The sequence below is a fragment of the Lacerta agilis genome, chromosome 1, assembly GCF_009819535.1.
Source record: "Lacerta agilis isolate rLacAgi1 chromosome 1, rLacAgi1.pri, whole genome shotgun sequence".
In the NCBI taxonomy this organism is placed as follows: Eukaryota; Metazoa; Chordata; class Lepidosauria; order Squamata; family Lacertidae; genus Lacerta; species Lacerta agilis.
Window position 1 is genome coordinate 4,076,932 of NC_046312.1, and position 21,632 is coordinate 4,098,563.

The 21,632-nt window shown below is 47.3% G+C and overlaps 1 protein-coding gene across 1 annotated transcript; it reads right to left on the bottom strand.

Annotated features, from left to right (window-relative positions):
- Positions 1-3,487: 3,487 nt before the first annotated feature.
- LOC117054794 (integral membrane protein GPR137C-like) lies at positions 3,488-20,598 on the bottom strand. Its single transcript, XM_033163948.1, has 7 exons — positions 20,180-20,598; positions 12,200-12,243; positions 9,835-10,063; positions 7,571-7,720; positions 6,488-6,613; positions 5,277-5,386; positions 3,488-3,820 (listed from the first exon to the last, which is right to left on the bottom strand). The coding sequence occupies exons 1-7, from the start codon at positions 20,537-20,539 to the stop codon at positions 3,655-3,657; spliced, it is 1,185 nt and encodes a 394-aa protein (XP_033019839.1). The 5' UTR covers positions 20,540-20,598; the 3' UTR covers positions 3,488-3,654.
- Positions 20,599-21,632: the final 1,034 nt, after the last annotated feature.

Below are 21,632 nucleotides of genomic sequence, written 5' to 3' on the forward strand. Positions count from 1 at the left end.
AATTATCAGACACTGTAAATACACTGCCTTTTGGAGGGGAGCATTTGTGACCCACGGCAGAGAATTCCATTTCTTTTTTTGCCCCCCTTTTAAAAAATACTACCATTCTAGGAGTCTGTGGTACAGATTTACCAGCTTTTGTTTACAAAGTTCTTGTGGGGTTTTTTTTGTTTTGGTGCTTCTGCAGATTTCTCCACCCCCCCCCCCTTTCTAGTTTTGTCCTCTCCATCACCATGAGCCAGTAAAGGCGGCAAATAATCCCAGGCCCCCTCCTTCCACGAGCTGGGACAGCTGTAAAGGTTGAAGAAGAGCAAGAAAACCAAAAGCCGAGCCTTTGAAAACTCGCGTCTCGCAAGATAAAAACAAACCTCTTTATTTCAAAACATGAACGGCATTACAGTTCAGAGTGAAGGAGGTTTAAGCTTGGGGTACATTCATTTAGGCGCATCCGGCCGAAGGGACAGCTGGCAATATGGCACCCCTCAAACCATACCATGAACGGGGGAAACTCTTGCACAGGCAGGACTTCCCCGTTTAAATAAGCAGCTGTCCACGAGAACGAACAGGGCGCCCACCTCTCGCCAGCCACCACTTCTCCGTTCTACAACCCCACCCCGCTGTCCTAACTGGCAGTGGCTCCAGTGAGTGGGAAAGGTCAGGTTTAGTCGATGCAGTTCAGTGCAGAATGCTGGATAAGGAGCTCGTAGCCCTTAACCCAATGCCCTCCCTCCCGCCTACGAAACAAAAATTATAAAGTGCTCCCAGTGCATTGTAAAACTCGTAAGTGGAAAAGAAAACGGGGTGGGGGGGTGTTAATAGAGCGATCTGCCTGTGGTGGGTGAAGGATGGGCAGCACAGAGTTCAAGACATGGCATGTTTTATCCGAGTCAAGAATCAATCGATGCCGGGGGGTGGTGGTGGTCCTAGTCACACATTAGCTTGGGGAGGGGGGGGAAGAGAGCACATATCCTGATGCACAACACCAATATGGCCTTTTTTCAAGGGATGCTTAAAATTTAGCAGCTGTCAAATCTCACATGTCGACACCAAAATGTTTATGAATTCCGCCCCCCTCAAAAAAACGGCCACCCTGACTGGGCCCTGATGCAACACTAAAAACCATAGTTTACTGTTGCAAGAGAACAGCTCGGGTGCTTTTTCCCTACCTACCGCAAAGCGCGACATGAGGTTTAATTCAAAACACAGTTTATGAAGCTGGCTTGTTCCAATCAGATTAACCGCAGGTTAGCACTCGGACACAATGCTAAACTGGTTCATTTAATTTTTTTTTAAAAAGCAGTGAAACCTACACTGGAGGAGGGGAGCACAAATCTGGCAGGGTGGGGGCCCTAGGCTTGGCCCTGTAACACTAAACTAGAGTTTAATGCTATATCTCAGTCGGTGTAGCCACTCCAGCGCTTCGGTGTGACTTCAAAAACTGGTGTAACATATAGTTTTCCTTCTCAGTCTGTGAACAGGAGATACACCCACGATTCCAGCCAGATATCCTCATGGGGCATCAGTATTAGCTTGTGAATTGAAAGGGGCAGCTACACAGTTCTACCTTGAGGTTTGAAAAGCAAAGAGCTTCTGGAATGAGAAATGTTTCCCTCCTAAACTAACACTTACAGATGGCACCTGAGGTTTTGCTCCATGAGTACCTTGGGGGGGGGGAATATCCTTTTTGTCCTGGGGCTTTTAAGAGTCTGCTGGTGGAGATGAACCTTCACACATTTCCCAAAGCAGCTTCTGAACTAAGTCCCAAAGAGCAGAAAGCCAGAGACAAGAAATTATGCAAAGTCAAGAAATCTGGGGCAACCCAGCCCAAATGGGCGAGTTACAATTAATAAAATCATTATTATTAATATTGCACAAGAATTGCCTGCCTACACTGTTTCTGCAAAACATCCGAATTTGCGAGCACAGCAATAGGAACGGACAAACTTGCGCCAGCAAGCACTTCCTTTGGCAGGTTAACTTCACTTGGGAGTGAAATTCGCTGACAACTTTGAGGGCTTTAGGCCGCCAAAACAGCTACTCTCCCATCACATGACCTCAGCCCAGGGGTGTTTCTTTTTTTTGTGGGGTTGGACCCACCAGGTGCTGCTGAGCTACAGCTCCCATCAGTCCCAGCAAGCACGGCCAATGGCCAGGGATGTTGGGAACTATAGTTCAGCCACATCCACTTGTTCGGGCACCTTTCGCAAATGCGACACCCCCCAACAAGTTTTAAAATCGGCACTTTTTACTGAAGTCACGTTCACTTCAAGCAGGCATGGCCAAACTTGGCCCTCCAACTGTTTTGAGACTACATTTCCCATCATCCCTGGCCACTGGTTCTGTTAGCTAGGGATGATGGGAGTTGTAGTCCCAGAACAGCTGGAGGGCCAAGTTTGGCAAGATAACTGCCTCCTACCTCTTTGGGATAATTCACCTGGTTCTCGAACTGCCTGAGAAGCAGAATGCACGCAACCTGGTGAAACAGAGAGCTCCACCTGTGGATCTGAACTTCTGTGCAACGGGGACATGTCTTCATTTCGTCACAAGGGGGCAGAATCAGATTTTGCTCTGCTCGAGAGTACAACCGAACATTTTCTCCATTGCAGATGATCGTGCTATTTCATGATTGCTAAGCAGCCGAAATGCTAACCGTGCTTCTTCCCGGCTGCTAAGGGGACCCTAAGAAGCGTCTCCCGGACCACACCTGTAGCTGGCTGGCTAAAAGCAGCCGAGGTGCCAACCCTAGCTGCCTCTGCAATATCCATAGCAAGCATGCAACTAGTCCTCATGGAGCCATTCTGTCTTTAAAAACAAAACAAAACACACACACCACCGAGTAACAGCCCTGCTTTCCCCAGTGTGTGAACCAAGTTTTTTAGTTTTATAAATCAATGCTCAACGTAAGTCAGTCGGTCGCAAGGGGCTTCACCCCACATGCAAAAAAAATATATATAGATATGAAGAACTGGCTTCAATAGCCCCAAGAATAAACAGATTGATAGTAAAGCATAGCTAACTTAACCCTTGTGAGACCACGACACTTGTGCCAAACTTGTTAACATTCTTCTTTTGTTTTGTTTTGTTTTGTTATGGTTTCCCCATTTTAAAACTCTTTAAAAAAGAAAGAAAGAGTTTGGGAGCAAGGATGTCCCCCACCCGACCCCGAAAGTTCCCACCGTTAGTACGCAAAGATGCTCCAGTCATTGCGAGAAGACCGAACAAACTTCCCCCAGCTGTGGATGTGCAATTAAAAGGGTAACTGGTGGGGAGAAGGACCGCTCCTTGGAAACGTTTGGTTAAAATTGCAAATATCAGCTCGTCCCGGCCACCAGGGTCTGCCACCGAAGCTGGGCTGCTGCTTTTGGTTGCTAAGGTATCGCCATCCTCTGGAAGGCCCGACCCACTGAAACGAAATACTTCTAAGGGGCTGTGGTTTGACCTCACCGGCTTCCATCATTGCAAGTACTGCTTGGCAAAGAAGAGTTGGCTTCGCAAAGCCCCCATCCTTCCGTTCCCACGTTCCGGAAACCTCGGGGAGCCCCGCTAGGTATTTGGGGAGCTGCTTCCGAGTCCCGCGCACCCGGTTGGAGCCCCGCTCCGGCCACTTCCCACCCAGGCGCAGCCCCCTCCCCGAGAGGTGCGCCAGTTCCAGTCCTACGGCACCAGGCGGGGGGTCGGGTGGCTTCTCGACTCCAGGCTCCCGTGGGTGAAGAGCAGCGGGGCCACGTCCATCGGAGCGGCCACCAACGGAGGGATCATGACGCAGCTGTCGCTCCCCGTCAAGGAACCGTACCAGCCAGAGCTCTGAGGGGTAGCCAGGCTGCAGAGGAACAAGAGGGAAGTGCTGTAGGTCCTGGAAAACCAGTCAAAAACCGAATGCACCTAAATGGTCTTGGCCCAGTGTACCGGTGGATTTGATTTAAATCAAACCGATTTAAATCACGATTTAAATCACTAGTCAGTAAGGCTCAGGGCCGATTTAAATAAAAAAAAATCAATTTAAATTAAAAAAAAACCCGATTTAAATAAAAAAAATCTGATTTATATCGGATTTTTTTGATTTAAATCGGCCCTGAGCCTTACTGACTAGTTAAATCGGTTTGATTTAAATCAAATCCACCCTGCTGTGAGGCAGGGTGGGTAAAAATCAATGATTTTTTAAAAATATATAAAAAAACTGGATTTTTAAAATTTAAATAAGGTTTTTTTGGATTTAAATTGGATTTTTATAATAAAATGCTTTTGGAGGAAAAATCTTCCTAAAGATAGTTTTCTATTTAAGTTACATTATAGTCAAGGCATAGGCAAACTCGGCCCTCCAGATGTTTTGGGACTATAATTCCCGTCATCCCTGACCACTGGTCCTGTTAGCTAGGGATCATGGGAGTTGTAGTCCCAAAACATCTGGAGGGGCCGAGTTAGCCTATGCCTGTTATAGTCTATTTAAGTTACATAAGTTTTTCAAGTGTGCTAAAACTTTTTTTAACAAAAAATAATAATGTTTAACCACATCAGTTAACAAACATGGATACGGATGCTATAATGTTACTGTTTTAGTTAAACAAATTGTTTAAATTGTTATTCAGGAAATGATTGTTTTTCTCCTTCCAATAAAGTACAGCAGAAAAGTTGTCCAAATATAAACAGCTAACTTATTAACCCTCACAATAATGTCATAATTATATGTCTATGTATTTCTAACAGTACAACCAAATCAGTAAATTTTGATATTGCAAAAGCCACTCTGAAAATTTTATTATTCCAAAAAATGAAAACTTCATCTGGTTGTAAATATTAAGACTATACCAGCAAGAATTAGTCTTTCTGTAAAAAGAAGAAGATTTAAATCAAGTCTTACCGACTAGTGATTTAAATCGATTTGATTTAAATCAAATCCACCCTGCTGTGAGGTTACAGGGAACCAGGCAGAGGGCCTTCTTGGTGGTGGCACCCAGCCTCCCATCAGATGTCAAGGAAATAAACAACTACAGTGGTACCTCTACTTATGCGCACCTCTGGTTACGTATCCTTCGGGATAAACACACGGCAAACCCGGTAGTGTTTTTCCGGGTTTCACCGCGCACATGCGCAGAACAGGTATCTCCGGTTGCGAAAACCTTGGGATCTGACCAGAACACCGGAACAGATCCCGCCCACAACCGGAGGTACCACTGTACACAACTTTCCAAAGCATGTGCTCTACCCACTGAGCTATACAGCCCTTCACTACACTTTGAACTGGGGTGCCGACAAAACGCCACCGTCAACTGCGCTACCTTCCTCCGCTGAGCCTCGGAAGGTCGTCGTCACTGTCGTACCGCCTTGGATTGTCGAAGAAATAGGCCCGGGAGTTGTAGCTGTGGCTGTTTATCATTCCTGCCGGCGCCTGTTTGGTTAAAAGAGGCTGTTAGCTAAGTGAACAAAACAGACACCGATCTTAGAACATGGATCTGGGGTGCAGACAGTCCTGGGGGAGCATCCCACTTAGGGGGAGAGGGGGAGGAAAGTCTCTTAATTTCCTTTTCCTCATTTCAGTTGGGGGGGGGCCTTGCAGGATTTGCAACGTTTGGTTTGATATAAAAATATGTGGAGCTTAGCATTAGCTGAAAAAACAACTCGTTAAATTAATGTGCTGCCAAAGAAATGTAGAGCCCCCCCATCCTATTTTGGTGGGATTTTACCTTACACACAACAAATACAGCCGCGCACAACTCCCTCTCCATGGTGAAATTTTGTTTTCCTCATGTTTCATGATCAAATTGTTGATCCAATTCTACAGAGGCATCATTGAAACTGTTCTCTGTAATTCTATAACAGCTTGGTACGGTACAGCCTCCAAGAGAGACAAGAAAAAGCTCCAACGAGCTGTAAGAATTGCAGAAAGGGTAATTGGTGTTAGCTTGCCTTCAATAGAGACAATTTATGCTACCCGAGTTAGGAAGAGAGCAGAGAGAATTGTAGCAGATCCTTTACATCCCGGTCACCATCTGTTTGATTTACTTCCATCTGGACGTAGCTGCAGGACTTCATATACAAAATCGGCCAGGCACAAGAATAGTTTTTTCCCTTGTGCCATTAAATTGTTAAATTCGTAGTTGTATAGCTTAAGGGGAGGTAAAATATGGGTGGGGTTTCTTTGCTTCTTTGTATTGTGAGAGGAACAGTGTCTGTATGTTTACATTGCAATGTAGCCGAAACAAATTCCAAGTATGTTGGAAAATGTACTTGGCCAATAATAAATTATTCCTATTCCTATTCCTATGTTCTTAAATACCCCACCAAACAAATATTAAGCCTCTCTTGGATATACCGAGCTGATTCTTGCCACTTCCATTATTTCTCCTCTATCAATTTGTTTGATTTGCTTCAACAAAACCTTTTAAAAGGTAATTATTTCCTCTCGAAATGTGGTTTTCACGGTTGAGGGGCATGCTCTGTTTTTAACTGGGAAAAGTAGCTGATCTGCGCAAATCCCACGCGACCGTACCAAGTTCTGTGCCAGCCTCTGAGCCCGGAAGAAGAGAACCAGGAATGTTGTAGGGACAAATTCCCAGAGGAACAACACAACCCCAAAGACCACGTACTCTTCGCTGCCGGCTTCTTCCCCTCGAACCTGCGGGAACAAGAAGAAGAAAAGGAATTTGGATTTGATATCCCGCTTTTTCACTACCCGAAGGAGTCTCAAAGCGGCTAACATTCTCCTTTCCCTTCCTTCCCTGCAACAAACACTGCATGTGGAGGAGCGGGGAATCGAACCCGGTTCACCAGATTACAAGTCTACCGCTCTTAACCACTACACCACACTGGCTCTCAATACAGGGCATGTATTCAAGTCCAGCACTCAAGGAGATAGGCTACAGTGGCCAGGGGTCAGCAAACTTTTTCAGCAGGGGGCCGGTCCACTGTCCCTCAAACCTTGTGGGGGGCCGGACTATATTTTGAAGGGAAAAAATGAACAAATTCCTATTCCCCAAAAATAACCCAGAGATGCATTTTAAATAAAAGGACACATTCTACTCATGTAAAAACACGCTAATTCCCGGCAGGATTTATTAGGCGATTGGACAAGATCCGGCCCCCGGGGCCTTAGTTTGCCTACCCATGGGCTACACTGTGTCTGGGACTTCCCTTGATGACTGTCCTACGAGTGCAGCCTTCCACTGTGGGACACCTCTTATTTAGAAGATGCAGGACAGATAAGAGAAGGTACTTTTCAACATGGTGCAGAGTTAAACTATGGAACTCGCTGCCACAGGAGGCCGTGACGGCCACTACCTTAGATAATAATTTATACCCCCCAAATTCATGGAGAAGGAGAGGGCTATCGAGGTCTACTAGCCACGAAGGCTGTGCTCTGCCTCTATAGCTGGAGGCAGCAAAGCTTCTGAATACCAGTGGCTGGAAACGACCTTGGGGGAGAGCGGGTCTTGTGTTCGAATCCTGATTGTGGGTTTCCCAGAGGCATCTGCTCAGCCAATGTGAAGACAGGATTTCTGGACTAGACGGGCCACCGACCCCTTCTTCTGCTCTTATATGGAAATTCGAAAACACCTGGATCAAGCCCACTGACCTTATCCGAAAGGTTATCCCAGCCATAGTTGAACGGGCTGGGCACGTGATCCGGTGAGATCGCCACCGCCACCAGGTTATAGAAAGCCCTCGAGGAGTACAGGAGGACGACGACGGAACCCACAAGCAAGGCTTGGCAGACAGATGTGCCCTAGTTTTTTGTTTTTTTTTAAAAAAATAAACACACATATACACAGAAAGAGGGGCATTAAAAATACAGCAAGTTGGTGCTCAGATCTTTCTTCTTAAGTGGTTGTTTTATGCTGGGTAAATTGTTCACGAGAGAACTGAACCGGAAGAGATGTTCATCTTTCTTCCTTTCTTTAAAGAAAAACAGCTTTTAAATATTTGAGCATGCCAAGTTCATAAAGAATCAGATGTGAAATTATTACTGTACCAGCCTCGAAGTTGGAGAGGCTTGCCCTATGTAGTGACTGCTTGGGCCAAGACACTTATTTTCAGACAGAGAGAAAAGCAACTGGTTCAGGCATGGAGCGAGGGGCGTGGGGGAGGCCAGACGCCATGTCCTTAAGAGATCATCGCCGAGGGCAGAGACCTGTCTGTTCTCGCTTCGGTTAAGCCCATAATGCTCCATGCACAACGGACTCTGCTCCATGAATAATCTATGCTAATTGATGCAAATTTATTCAGAGCTGCTTTGGGTCCTGTCCCCACCCCACCCCGATTCTGTACGGGAAGCCTGCTCTTCCAAAACCAGATACGTGTTGGAACTTGAGAAATGGGACGAGCGGCTGCGGGTTCACGGAACGTTCACAAACATTCCACAGATGCATGAAAGGGAAAGAGTCACAGAGGCAGGTAGCGTCCATAAAAAGAGGAGTTGTGGGTGGGTAGGGAAATGAAAGTGGCTCTTGCTCTGCTGTCAGACTCAATAATAATTATAATAACAACAATAATAACAATTTATTATTTGCTTCCAACAAAAGATTAAAAGATCAGTCATTAAAAACTCCCCTAAACAGGGCTGCCTTCAGGTGTTTTCTAAATGTCAGGTAGCTGTTTATTTCTTTGACATTTGATAGGAGGGCGTTCCACAGGGCGGGAGCCACCACTGAGAAGGCCCTCTGCCTGGTTGCCTGTAACCCCACTTCTTGCAATGAGGGAACTGCCAGAAGGCCCTCGGAGCTGGACCTCGGTGTCTGGGCAGAACGATGGGGGTGGAGATGCTCCTTTCAGGTATACTGGACCAAGGCTGTTTAGGGCTTTCAAGGTCAGCACCAACACTTTGAATTGTGCTCGGAAACGTACTGGGAGCCAATGCAGATCTCTCAGGACCGGTGTTATGTGGTCTCGTCGGCCGCTCCCAGTCACCAGTTTAGCTGCTGCATTCTGGATTAATTGCAGTTTCCGGGTCACCTTCAAAGGTAGCCCTACGTAGAGCGCATTGCAGTAGTCCAAGCAAGAGATAACCTAACGTGCTCCATTTTGAGTGCCACACTTCCGTTTTGAATGTTACGCTTCCGATTTGAGTGTTATGGCTGAGGTCTGTTCTTGCTATTTATTTTGCGTTTTGTTTTGTTTTTGTGACCGTGTGGATCCCAGTTCAGCTACCGAATGATCGATTGTGTGACTGCAGCACATTGCTTTTGCTTTCGTTTTATGGATCAATGGTCCCGTTAGATAGTAAAGTTCATGTTAAATTGCTGTTTTAGGGGTTGCTTTTGAAAGTCTGGAACGGATTAATCCATTTTGCATTCCTTTCTATGGGAAAGCGCGCCTTGGTTTTGGAATGCTTTGGTTTTTGAACGGACTTCCGGAACGGATTAATTTTGAGAACCAAGGTACCACTGCAGATCCATTTATAAGATCCCCTGCAAGGTCTGTGAAGCTGGGCCTGGCCAATTTGAAAATAACATTTTTTAAAATATGAACCTGCTTTGGGAAGGGCGCCGATGCAGACCTTGAGCATCCTGCCTGGGTGTATATATTTGCTCTGTCCCCCCCCCCCCAGCCCAGCCCAGCCCCCACACGCACGATACCTGCTCAACTTGTACATTTGTAAATAGAGCAGATTGAGTTTGAGAGCCAAGGTACTGGATACAAAGGAAAGGTGGCCTCTTGCCTCTACACCCTGATGTGTGTCGGACTCCAAGCTTCAGGCAGAATTCTATTTTCCACTTTAACAACCACAACCTAACTTCGCAGAGACCAGCCGTCCGGCGTCTCTCCTCGGAAAGGGGAGACTTTAAGGCGAGGATGAACAACAACTGACCAACCCACCCACCCACCTTTGTTCTCCCTTACCTTGGACTCAAGGTAAGCATTGGCCGAAGACATTTTGGACAGCTTGCACATGAAACAGGCTAGCAGGACGGCGCAGAGAATGAAGAGGGTGTCGTTGACCAGAGCCCGGGTGAAAACCGTCCACCGCAGCTGGTCCTCGGGGAGGTCGCCGTGCGCCAGAAGTGCGCACGTCAAATTCACAAAGACAAAGAGGAGGCTGGTGAGGACGGAGCCCACGTACAAGGTGGCCCTGGAAACAGAAACAGAGTCCCATCAGAGTCCCCACATGGCAGCCTTCTGGTCGTCGGGCCGCAGCCGCCATATTGAAATGGGAGTTGTTAATCCCATTTAAACAACTCTTGGGTTGGGGCAACCGGCTGAAATGTTTTAATTTTGGCTCCTCTGTTTTGCTTTCGACAGGGGTGGGGTTGGTTAAACGTTTAGCTGGCGGTTATTTTAATTTGGGTGTAGCTGTAAACTGTTTATTCTTATTCTTGGTTTCTATTGGTTTATTTATGGTCTGTATAAGATATTCCTTTTTTTGCTTGGATAGTAATTTTTATTAGTTTTCAATTACAACGATCCCACAATAGCCTCATTAGAACAATGCCAAATTATAATGCAGTTAATAATACCAATCATTGAGATGCCAAATTATACAATTTAGGTGGCCCCCTGCCTGCTAGAATTAATGGTTTGATGATTTTTTTTTTTTGTTTCTGCATTTCAGAATCTTATAAATTTCACTAGATATTCCAATTTTTTATGTTTTATTATGTTTTATATATGCTGTAAGCCATCCAGAGTGGCTGGGGAAACACAGTCAGATGGGCGGGATATAAATAATTTTTAAATTATATTTATAATTATATTTATATTATTATGGCGATACCTAGAAGCACCATGTTGGCTATTCCTGCCTTAAGGTGCAGTAAGACATTAGCTGCAGGAGACAAGGGGGAAGGAAAGGGGGCAGAGAGGACCCCAGTGGGGCAACACGGAAGCCAAGTGGGAGAAAGAAATCTGTTCAAGTACAGAGCGTTAAAAGCCAAACAAGTTCAAGTTCCATCAGTATTACAGAAGATAAAGCGCTCTCAAAACCTGTGGGTTGTATTCAGCATAGCAGTAAGGTGAATGGCCTATCAGCGGAAGGCTTTATCCTTGCGCTACAGAATATTCTCCCTTTCTCTCCCTAAATCCACTCTTTCTTTTAACTTTAACTCTTTTTAATTTTTTAAATTGATTTATTAACAACAACAAGTGCAGACAGGCGGAAAACAAAGAATCAAAGATTTAAACCGTAAAAGCATTTGCAGCCTGGAAGTTCAAAGATACCACGCAGCTCTGAAGGGAGAATAAAATATTAACATACAAATATCCCATTTACAAACAATTAAGATTTATTAAAGTAATCCCCACCCGTGAGTTCCATGATTGAGAATAAAGGCCTTATATAGTCTCAAATGAGCTGGACATACGGGTGGCACTGAGTAACCATTTGCCTCTATATTTGTGTAAGAAAAAAAATAACCCCATGTATTATTATTATTTTTTAAAGGGCCATTTGAGCTCTCTCCTTCCTATACTTTTGGTTTATCAGATGCCTTCTCAAAAAGGGGCATTTGTCCAACCTCTTGAGTACCAGCGATCCGAACTACTTTAATGAATAATAATAAATAACTTTTTATTTATACCCCACCCTTCCCGGTTTAAAAACCGGGCTCAGGGCGGGTCACAGCAAATATAAAACATTGATTAAAATGCGACTTTAAAACAGCGTAAAATTCAACATAAATGCAGCATCAATTCAAAAATTCAGGGGTCATTTTGGGAAAAACAAAAAACATGTCAGTAGGCATCAAATGATCGCCAGATTTGGGGATGGTGCCGGTTGTGCATTGGGAGAAGTTAAGAGGGAGCAATCGCCCTGCAACTGCTGCCGAAAATTAGTCAAGTACCTCCCTATGAGTCGACTTGGCTTTGCCAAGAGAGCACCATCTGCTTCAGCTGCGCTACAATTATTTATAGAAAGCTAAAGCAAAGGTGCTGGGAACCCGTTTTGGACTCCGACTCCCATCATCCCCAGCCAACATGGCCAATGGTCAGAGCTGACGTGAGCTGTAGTCCAAAAGACCTGGGAGGCACCGGGTTCCTCGTTCCCTAACAGGATTGATCCGAAATGCAGGCCACGTTGAAACGAAAGAGGAAGAAAAAAGTTGCGCTTTTCAGAAACCACGTTTTTATGCCGAGAAGGCTGAGTGGCTTGGATGCCGCTGCAGACCCTTCGGATGCCTTTGCGCATTCATCGGCAGCGAATTTTAACCTGCGATTAAAACCTGTGGTAACTAATTTACTGCAATTTTCCACCCGCAAAGGTTAGACTCACTTGTATTTGTTGAATTCGGCGGCACACTTCACTTTGAAGATCACCTGTTCAGAAAAAGAGAAAACGTGGGTTTGAGTGAGGTTTTTCCCTATTCCATCATAAGGCTCTCTCCAGATATCCTTTACGTTGTGCATTCGTAATGAGGTACCAATGATTCTTCAACATCCACCTCGTTGGACTGGTCATGTTTTTCGGATGCCTGATTATCGTCTTCCAAAGCAACTACTCTATTCCGAACTTGGAAAGCGTAATGCTGGTGGTCAACAAAAGAGGTTTAAAGACTCTCAAGACAAATCTTAAAAAATGTAGTATAAACACCGACAATTGGGAAACATTGGCCTGTGAGCGTTCTAGTTGGAGAACAGCCTTGACCAAAGGTGTCATGGGCTTTGAAGACTTTCAAACTCAGGACGCAAGGGAGAAATGTGCTAAGAGGAAGGCGTGTTTGGCAAATCCATACCGGGATCAACTCCCGCCCGGAAACCAATGTCCCCACTGTGGAAAGATGTGTGGATCCAGAATTGGCTCCAGCAATCACCTGTAGACATACCGCTAAGACCGTATTTATGGAAGACAATCTTATTCGGCTACGAGTGATCACCAAAGAAGAGCTTATCCCCATGATGCACAAGGAAACTGGGACCTGTTTTCTTTTCTTTTGAATTTTCTGCTAGGAATGAGTCCCCGTGAGCACATCGCCCCATCGTTCCAGCATCCACACTGACAGCTTCAGCTGCTGTTTTGATCTGGAGAAGTTTGAATTTTGGAGCCTAGCTGTGTTTCAGGTCACATTTGGTTTGAGGACACAAGAACCACCTGCTGGATCCGGCCAGTGGCCCCTCTAGCCCAGCATCCCATTATCACAGTGGCCGACCAGTTGCCTGTGGGAAACCAGCAAGCAGGATTCGAGCACAAGAGCCCTCTCTCCCCTTATTTGGTCAGGAGCCAGAGTCAGGCAGAAGTCAACAATAAAACAATAAAAGAAGGCGGCACGCTTGGCAAACCCTCACCATGTTCAACTCCTGTCCAGAAACCGATGTCCCCACTGTGGAAGGACATGTGGATCCAGAATTTTCCTGCACGGTTGCTTACGGACTCACTGGTTAAGACCGTGTTCATGGAAGACAGTCTTAGCTATCAGTGATCGCCAAAGAAGACAAGCAAGCCCGTGTTGAGGATGAAGGAAGTCAATTAGATGAAAAGAACTGAAATATGGTGTGTGTGTGTGTGTGTGTGTGTGTGTGTGTGTGATTGATTGATTATTTGTACATTATCATGTTTTATTTGTATTTTCTTGTTTGGTTTTCGGTTGTTGTTTGTTTTTCTTTTGATTCTGTAATATTAATTTCATGTTTAGTTCGACAAGTGTGTGTGTGTGTGTGTGTGTGTGTGTGTGCTGTAAATAAACTCAATATAAAAACTAAAAACTGCAGGGGGTTGGACTGGGTGGCCCTTGTGGTCTCTTCCAACTCTATGATTCTATGAAAGCAAGCTCGCTTTGCGTACTGTTTGTGCCTGCAGAAGTTTCAGGGCAGAAGTCAAAAATTAAAGAATCCAAGAACTCTGGCCAGGCGGGAGATCAATTTTAAAGTCTTCAAACCGTTTTATTAATATAGAAGCAAATTCCAGTCGAAATCAATTCCAGGACAAGGCCCTGTTTCGCTAATTCTTCCTCAGCTAGATTTTCATGGTCAAAGTGTACCAATTCTCTGTATGCCTTTTATATTAATAAAACTGTTTGAAGACTTTAAAATTGATCTCCCGCCTGGCCAGAGTTCTTGGATTCTTTAATTTTTGACTTCTGGGTATTACCGAGAACTCCAATTTCTACAGAAGTTTCAGGGCAGGCATACCACTTTGTTTCATAGATTTGTAGAGTTGGAAGGGACCCTGAGGGGGTCATCTGGCCCAACCCCTTGAAACACAGGTTTCTGATCCTCCTTACTGCAAAGTAAATCCACAATACAGTCTTCACTCGGGGAAACAAGGCCAGAAACACATTCCCTTTTTCTACTTAAAGAACGTAAGAGCCTTCTGGATGAGAACAGAGTCCCATCTAGCCCATCCATCCTCTTGTTCTCACATTCACCAACCAGATACCCTTGTTGGGAACCCCGAAACTGGGACTGGTGCTGATAGCAACAGAGAACCTCCATGAATTTCTCCAGTCTTTTTGAAGCCAAGCTGTTGGCCAGCTTGGTAACGTTCAGAGTTGAACCAAGCATGAAGGACAGCCCTTTCTATTGTCTGCCCTGAATCTTCCGGCATTCAGTTCCACTGGTTGGCTCTGAGTTCTAGTATTAAGAGAGAGAAAAAAAAATTCTCTCTAACCATTTCCTCCATGCTTAATTTTATAGCTCTATCATTCGCCAACTTGCTCAACTTTTCGCTAAGCTAAAAAGCCTGAAATCAGGGGCAAAACTAGGCTTTATTTCACCCGAGTCAAAGATCCAGTTTGCCATACACCCCAAGCACATTTGGGTACACACACAGAGGCTGGTAGCCTCAATTGTATCTCTCTGGGGGCTTCATCCAGGGCAAAAAACCCTGGCAAATTACGCCCCCTCCAGCTATGGCACTGCCCAAATGTTGAAACTTTTCATCTTCGGAGAGTTGCTCCATCCCTGTGATTTTTGCTGTTGTTTTCTGAGCGTTTTTTAGCTGCGCAATATCCTTTCTGTGGTGAGCTGACCAGAACTGCACGCAGTATCCCAAGTGCGGCCGCACCGTAGGTTTGTGTAATAACATTTCACAGACTGGCACAGACACGTACGCACACACAGTGCTGTGCATGTGTGTGCGCGCGCGAGAGAGAGCAAAAAATAAATGCCTGAAAGCAAAGAAAGCCGAAATACCAAATATCTGAAAAGGGAACTACTCTAAAGTCAGACACCATGAGAATGGACTGCTGAAGTAGAAAGGCCTTTGGCCTCATCCAGCTGCAGGAATCTTCTTATGGGTATGCAAAAATGCAGAGCTGCGGAGGAAGGGAAGAAGAGAGACAGCGAGGGGAATTGTGCAAACGGCAAAGTTTTGCTCTGTGCACACTCAAGTTCCTGGTTCCCCAACTGTGGTGCTCTGTGCAAGCTAAATAATTCTCTACAAAGGATACGGTGGCAGCGGTGGTTTCTGCTTAATCATTCCCTGGCAGAAGACACACTGGCATATTTGGGCAACGCAAAGCTCCCTGACTCGGTATTCCAGATCTGTAAAAGGGACCGGTTCTCCAGCAAAATCTTCACCGCCCCTTTCCATGACATGAGTTGTAGCTCATGAAACCGGGGCAAGCTCCTGATATCTAATATTTATTAATTATTATTATTATTATTATTATTACTACTACTACTACCGTATTGGCCTGAATACAGGGACGCGGGTGGCACTGTGGGTTAAACCACAGAGCCTAGGGCTTGCTGATCAGAAAGTCGGCGGTTCGAATCCCTGTGATGGGGTGAGATCCCGTTGCTCGGTCCCTGCTCCTTCCTACCTAGCAGTTCGAAAGCACGTCAAAGTGCAAGTAGATATATAGGTACCACTCCAGCGGGAAGGTAAACGGCGTTTCCATGCGCTACTCTGGTTCACCAGAAGCGGCTTAGTCATGCTGGCCACATGACTTGGAAGCTGTACGCCGGCTCCCACGGCCAGTAACACAAGATGAGCGCCACAACCCCAGCGTCGGACAAGGTTGGACCTAATGGTCAGGGGTCCCTTTACCTTTACTTTATTGGCCCGAATATGAGCCTCACTTTTTCTCCCAAATTCTGACCGTGAAAAGTTAAAGCGGGGCTTAAATTCGTGACCTTACAAAAATTGGCTTTTACGATATCGCTGCTGAAACAGACACGTGGCAAAACAGAACGGGAGTGAGTGCCTGCAGAATTTTAAGGGAGTGGTTTATATTGAGGTGCGTTAGATCAGTGTTTTTCAACCTTTTTTGGGCAAAGGCACACTTGTTTCATGAAAAAAATCACGAGGCACACCACCATTAGAAAATGTAAAAAATTTAACTCTGTGCCTATATTGACTATATATAAAGTAATTCTCTTGAATAGGAATCAAATAAACAAATTTTTCCCACGGCACACCAGGCAACATCTCGCGGCACACTAGTGTGCCACGGAACAGTGGTTGAAAAACACTGCGTTAGATGGTGTGAGCGCCATTCCCAGCGGCTGGGAGCTGTCTCGGCTCCGAGACAGCTCCAGTTTCCCCGGGGGTAGGAGCCCCGCAACCACGCTGCTGGCTCCGGTAAGCCACGGGAGGAGTGTCCCGTGGTCAGGGGTTTCCAGCGGGCTCCGCGGTGCCGACCCGTTCTAACGCCAAGAAAATTAACGCTAATACGTCCAGGAACCTCACCAAAATGCTGGAGAGGATGCACCTCCACAGGCACATACTTCCACATGTGGTGGGAATGCCCCCAAATCCAAAAATTCTGGACAACAACCACACGAGAAATATGTAAAATAATCAAGCTGCCGTTCTGAAAGCTGGCTTTAGCCTTCTGGTTGAAGAAGAGGACTCTGCAAGCTTCAGATACAATGAGAGATTTCCCCCTCCTTCAAAACTATTATCTCTAATCTGCAGATTTGATTTTAAAGAGTTGTTACATCAGTTAACCCTGTAGTCTAAAGTCAACAGGCCTGCCTTGCTGCTGCACCCCATAATATCAGCTCAGTCTTTAGACCTGCAAACAAACTGAATGGCTTAGGGAGCTGGGTATGCTTAGCCTGGAGAAGAGAAGGTTATGGGGTGATATGATAGCCATGTTCAAATATATAAAAGGATGTCATATAGAGGAGGGAGAAAGGTTGTTTTCTGCTGCTCCAGAGAAGTGGACACGGGGCAATGGATTCAAACTACAAGAAAGAAGATTCCACCTAAACATTAGGAAGAACTTCCTGACAATAAGAGCTGTTGGACAGTGGAATTTGCTGCCAAGGAGTGTGGTGGAGTCTCCTTCTTTGGAGGACTTTAAGAGGAGGCTTGACAGCCATCTGTCAGGAATGCTTTGATGGTGTTTCCTGCTTGGCAGGGGGTTGGACTGGATGGCCCTTGGGGTCTCTTCCAACTCTAGGATTCTATGAACGCAGTTTAAATGTGGAGCGCAGATACACCTAGGAGATCATTGTGAGACAGAAGGATCTCTGCCCTTGCCTAGACTCATTGATCTCAAGCCGCTCTACTTCGTTCCCCACGCTTCCAGATCCTTAATTAACACTAGATTCTGAGGGGAACCACCATGTAGAAAGGGAGCTTGTCAAATACATTTCGGGGAGCCCCCAGAGGCAGAAAACCCAGAAATGAACCCAATCCCCAACTTACTAACCATCAGCGGACAGAGTCCATTGGAAATTGCCCTATGCACTTTCCAGAAGGGCACAGCCATCTGAAACCTTGCAGAGCTGCTGGCTGCCAGTCAGAGTAGAGATGTCTTGCCATGGAATGGAGCTTTTCTTGTTGCTTTTACTGCCTCACGTAGTCATCTTTAAAGGTAAAGGGAGCCCTGTCACGAACGACTCTGGGGTTACGGCGCTCATCTCGTGTTATTGGCTGAGGGAGCCGGCATTTGTCCACAGACAGCTTCCGGGTCATGTGGCCAGCATGACTAAGCCTCTTCTGGCGAACCAGAGCAGCGCATGGAAACGCCATTTACCTTCCCGCCGGAGTGGTACCTATTTATCTACTTGCACTTTGACGTCCTTTCGAACTTCTAGGTTGGCAGGACCAGGGAACGAGCAACGGGAGCTCACCCTGTCGCGGGGATTCAAACCGCCGACCTTCCGATCAGCAAGTCCTAGGCTCTGTGGTTTAGACCACAGCGCCACCCGCGTCCCTTTTTTAGTCATCTTTACCCAGGGGGGAATCAGGGCATACAAAAGGTTAAGAGCAGGGGTTGGCAATGTTTACCTCGCCTGGGTCAGTTCACTCCAGTGTGCGTGCCCGCGATTTCCGGCGTCTGCGCAGGCACGATTTCCGGCATCTGTGCATGAGCAGACGCGATTTCCGACGCTGTGGCAGCGATTCCCTTGCCGCGCTGGTTTGTGGCAGAGCGCAGGGACTTGCCAAGCTGACAGCTCTGTTCGGGGGCGGTTCGGGGGCCAGTTAAACAACTTGTGGCCCATGGGCCTTAGGTTGCCAACCCCTGGTTAAGAGCCTGCTCTTCTGCAAGGTCTGGATTGACGCCTAACAACTTTGAAGCCCAATACTGTTAAGTCAGACCTTCTGAAGAGCAAGATTCTTCTAGTACCTGGTACCTCTCATTGATAGCCTTAAAACCTTGCAACCAATATGTCGTGTTTTAGTAACAGCGCTGAAACCAGCCAATATCGCCCTGACCTCTTAGCTTGCCTTCGCAAGTATTATGGGATGCCTATAGATGATGCCACCTGCAAATGTCACCCCCTCTCCTTGGAAGGTGCGGCACAGTATTTTACGGTCCATCGATCCTACGCACATCCATCTGAAGGGCTACAGCACGCTCAACGGTGCTAGAGGATTGCAGCCTTAAGGTTGTTACTCCTGCATCAACTCTCATTCGCCATCCCAGAGAGAGCCTTTAAAAAAAAAAAAGCGAGCCTTGAGAAGTCAGTGCTTATTTTTTACTGGGGATAACAGCCTCTCTCTCACTCGTGCTTATCACGTGAACATCCCTGGGAGAATGAAATCATTGTTGACACCGCATCCTAAGTGACAAGACACTTTTGCACACACAAAGAAGGGGGAGTGTTGTCTGAGACCCAAAAGAAACACACCCACCAAAAGAGAGGAAATTTTAAGGAAATTCAGCCAACTGCTGCAGAGTGCGGGCATCATCTTGTTCAGCCAAGGGCTGCCAAAACTGAAATCGGGAGAGAGGAGAAGGTTTGTGTTCAAGGCTGTATGTAGGTCCTGGTTACCTGCCTGGAATTAAGCCCCATAGAACCCAGTGTAGCCTACTCCCAACTCAACAACGATGGGGTCGCATTGCAATATGCTCAAGGGAACATCCAAACCTTGAAGCCAGATAGAGTAATTGAATGTTGTTTTGTTTTGGGAGAGGGGGGGGGAGTTTGCAGGGGTTTGGAAACAGCTGATCAGCAAGACACAGGGTGGGGTAGGGGTAGGAAATCAACCCCAGCGAAAGGGGGGGGGGGAACAGCCACAAAAATATTTCAGTTCTGACCCTTTCATCTTCTGGATTATAGAAAGTGGCAAACTCGCTTACAGTTTTAAAAAAGAATAGAGCTTCCTAGGTTGGTGATGCGGAGAATGGCATCAAAAAGGGCTAAGCAGGTAAAATGGAAATAGGGTTAATAGCCAGATCTTTTCAAAGGTCTTGACACTGGAGGAGGAGAGAAAGCAAAACAGGGAGAGGAGGAATGCAGCAACAATAGGAAGGGGGGGGGAGGAGAGGCTCCGGAGCGATGACGTAATGGCTGACAGCAGTCCCTGCCCCAGCTGAGACAACCTGGGAGGCTGTTGCTGGTACTCTGCAAGCACTTCTTCTCCCTTATTTGCAAGGAGGAGAAAAAACAGCATATATATTTACATGTACCTCTAGAACTACAGAGCTCTGTACAGCAAGCCCTTCCAACCTCTGCAAAAACTGCTCGCCTCCTTAAAGGGAGACCACAAGCCAAAGCTTGCAGAAAAACCCTTTTGGGTTTTTCCAACACAGGAGGAGGAGCAGGAGGAAAATCCATCCCAAGTTTTTTTTGCAGATGCACCAGAATGTGGTAAACAAGAAGAGGCAAACAAGCCAGAGGAGGGCGGCAGAAAGGAGGAGGAGGAGGAGGAGGAGGAGGAGGAAGGGGGGGGCGTGCCTGGGCTGCCGGGTGCGCGCGCGCTTGTTTTGTCCTGCTTTTTTTAAATGCACAAAAATCCAAACAGACACACAAACCTACATACTGTGTATATTTATTTGAAACGCACACAGAGACACTCCACCCCACCCCACCCCACCCCCATCCCACTTCCAGGCAAGGAACCGAGGACACTTACCTCGGCGAAATAGAGATTGAGGAGGCAGCCGGCGGCGAAGAGGAGGCAGACGGGGAAGCAGAAGAGCAGCCAGCGGGAGAACGGCGGCAGCCGGGGCTGCCCGTCGCCGGCGTGGGTCGGCAGGAGGGCGCCCTGCAGGTAGCAGGAGAAGAGGACGGTGCGCAGCGCCGCCCAGAGCAGGCAGAGGAAGAGGCAGACGGTGCGGTAGCTGAGCCGCTTCTCCCGGTAGTAGAGGAGCAGCCAGAGCTGCAGGTACGCGAAGAGGAAGAGGCCGGCGTAGAGGAGCGTGTGCAAGGTGCTCAGTCCCAGAGCCAGCGGGTAGGGGGGCCCAGGGCCGGGATCGGGGCCCCGCATCACCATGGCACCCCTTCCCCGGGGCACCCTTGGGCGCCCTGCAAACCAATAAACCAGGGTTTGTGCAAAGGGGTGCAAACTGGGGGGAAGGGGGGTGCCCGCTCCTCGCGCCTCCACTCGCTGGGGGGGGGCTCTCACAGCTCCATGCAATTCATGGCAAGTCCAGCTTCAAAAATAATCCATATATATCTATATTTGCTCCGGGCTTGCCCTGCCAGTGAACCTCTCTCCCTCCCGCCCGGCTGCCTGCAGCGCCGGCTCGGCTCTCCCCGAACCAGCCAACTGTTCCCTCCCTCGCTCCAGCTGCGAAAAGAAACAATCAGCTGAGCGGCCGCGGCGATTTGAGGCTCTCGCTCCTGGCCACGCGCCGCTCGCCATTGGCCGGCAAGGAGCTCCGCCCACGCGGCCGGCGAGCAGCCCGCCCGCTGGATGCCGGGCCGCGTCGCTCAGCGGGAGAAGCCCCGCCCCCGCCCTTTCATCCCTGCCCCTCGCTCGCTCCGGAATGCTTCTTAGGTTAGCGACGCCGCCCGCCTCGCATTTGCCCGAGCCCACTCTCTCTCTGTTTTTCCACAGCCGCCTCTGCGCCTTTTCTCTCCCTCCTTTTTACTGGATCGGCAGGAAGAGGGAGGAAGAGGCCTGTGTGCGTAAGATGCCATGCATTTGGGGGGGGGGGCATTTATTTATTTATTTGGGTTCAATTCCCCCAGTTTCTCTTGCGTGCTGTTGCTCTGTGTAGGAATGAAGCTTGCACACCACTTTGCAAAAAGGCTAAGGCACCCGCTTTTCCCTGATGTGCAGAAGAAATCGGGGTCCTTTATAGTGCGTTGCTCGGTTCCGTGCAATGCCCCCTTTCACCTCCCAGCTGTTTAAAGGGACTTTTGCACACGTCCTGTTTATTTGCTTGCAGGTTCTAGGTGGATCCCTGCCTGGTCCCACACCTGAGGTCTGCGTGCATGGACCTCAAAGGAGGCCCCATGGGTTTCAAGGCAGCTTCCGATTTGATGTGCAAATAGAGGGGTGGTCGCCTCGGAGGTCTGGCTCTCTATAGGATCCCTGTTGCTAAGGGGAGTTTGGAAAAAGGCTCTGTTTTAGGACAGCC